This window comes from Octopus bimaculoides, chromosome 10 (genome assembly GCF_046866305.1).
Source record: "Octopus bimaculoides isolate indiv1 chromosome 10, ASM4686630v1, whole genome shotgun sequence".
Classification (NCBI taxonomy): domain Eukaryota; kingdom Metazoa; phylum Mollusca; class Cephalopoda; order Octopoda; family Octopodidae; genus Octopus; species Octopus bimaculoides.
Window position 1 is genome coordinate 42,498,056 of NC_142937.1, and position 2,037 is coordinate 42,500,092.

General features: G+C 36.9%; 1 protein-coding gene across 1 annotated transcript in view; it reads left to right on the forward strand.

Annotated features, from left to right (window-relative positions):
- The first annotated feature begins 646 nt into the window (after window positions 1-646).
- Window positions 647-2,037, forward strand: part of LOC149133686 (uncharacterized) — a 56,859-nt gene continuing 55,468 nt past the window's right edge. Inside the window, exon 1 of the mRNA XM_089358219.1 lies at window positions 647-839. Within this exon, the coding sequence (XP_089214345.1) occupies window positions 647-839 (193 nt within the window). The remainder of the gene's footprint in view (window positions 840-2,037) is intronic.

Here is a 2,037-nt window from a genome sequence, read left to right on the forward strand (position 1 = left end):
ATCAATTGTCGATTTAAACTGGGATTACATGTTATCATATCGTAGATAATAGTTCACAAATGATGCATTGTTTAGTTGTTTAGATGAACTTTAAAATATCACATTTCGAACCAAAAATTTGTTGCAAAGGTACAAAAACCGCTGGTATAGATTAACAAGAAAATTAGATTAATACCTTAGAATACTGAGATGATTTTTATACCGCTATATATAGAGCGTAACTAGTACTTAATTTATCGACCCCGAGAAGATGAAAGGCAAAGTCGACCTCAGCGGAATTTGAGCTTAGAACCTTCCGACGGACGAAATACCGCTAAGCATTTCATCCAGCGTGCTAACGATTCTGCCAGCTCGCCGCGTTAGTCTCTATACATAATATCAACGTACAGAAACTTAACAATTTATCAAATCTGTGTAATTGGTTAGGTATTTCATCAAAGCAAATGTAGGTATGAAATGTTCCAATGAACAACCACAGTACTATACGGATAATTAACAATGCAGTTTCATTCGTGCAACTATGCGTTGCTAGTAAGATTTCGGTAACAGACTTGATACTTTAAAATTAACACTAGGGAAGCAGAGATTAAATATAATGTGATTTGCAATAAATGTATTGCAAGGATATTGTTGAGATTTGTAATACATGTATTACAAGCATATTGTTGATATAGAATTGTCATACCAGGAGCCCACTCCAAAGTATAACTTTCGAGACTCAGAAGCTTTCCTACTCGACCTGACATGCATGATCAGCTCAGTGGGTTATGAAGCCGAACACACAGCAATGTTCCAAAATAAGGAATCTCGAAAGAAAAATTACATTGGTTTATCCGAAAGTAATTTTAAAAACAGATATGCAGCCATTGTTCTTCTTTCGCACATGTAGATCAGAAGAAAGCCACAAAGTTTGCTCGCTATAAATGGAGTCTGAAGACCAACTGCACATCATACATCATACTATCGGATGGAGCATCGTGGAGCAATGCAAGCTATATTTTAATGAATTACAGAGATGCAGGCTTTGTTTAGCCGAAAAATCTCATTTCTTGTTCAATTTAAGAATTCCACATCAAAAATTCTTCTTAAATGTAAACATATATAAGCGCGTAAGTGGCTCTATGGTCATAAGTTTGCTTCCCAACCACAAGGTTCTGATTTCAATCCCACTGTGTGACCCCTTGTACAAGTGATTTCTACAATAGCCTCTGGGTGGAAAGCTTTCTAGGTGGAAATTGAAAGAAGACCGTCGTTTATGTGTGTGTGTATTTGTGTGTGTGTGTTTTTGTATGTGTACGCGCGTGTCTGTGTGTATGTCTTTGTGCTTATATTTGTCCCCCACAATTGCTTGGCAGCCGGTGCTGGCGTGTTTACGTCCCTGCAATTTGACAAGAGAAACCGTTGGAATAAGTGACAGGCTTTAAAAAACAAGTACTGGGGTGTAATGATTAAGACAAATAACAGACAAAAGATAAATGAAATGAGCAAATTTCTCTTGCTGAATTGTCGGACACCACCTTCTCCGTGTTGAGCATGCAGTTTCACAGAATTTGATCTTCTTCCCGTAAAATCAATGTACACCAGCAATATTAATTCTGGTTCGAACACCATGCATAGCTATACTGATTTGAACGGAGAAAAGGTCGTAGCTCTTCCTTTCTTTTCTTTTTCTTCCCCCCACTCCATTTTAGTTTTTGCGTTTTCTCACTCCACTCCTTGACTCTACCTCCTTCTAGTCTTCTCTCATGTTCTGTCAAAGACCACCACCTTTTCTCGTATTTTTCCCAAAAAGGATCACCCATGCTGTGTATTTGAGTTTGAAAGATTGCTTGTCAGTTTATTGTGTCTTCACAGCCTGAAACTAACACATGCTTGAATTAAATTCTGTGTATATTAAGTGAAATATATCCTTCACTGGTGGACGACTTTTCAGCTGATCCTACTAATAACGAAATAGTAAATTACATATATATTTATACATACACACACACACACATATATATGTGTGTATATGTGTGGGTATATATATATGTAATC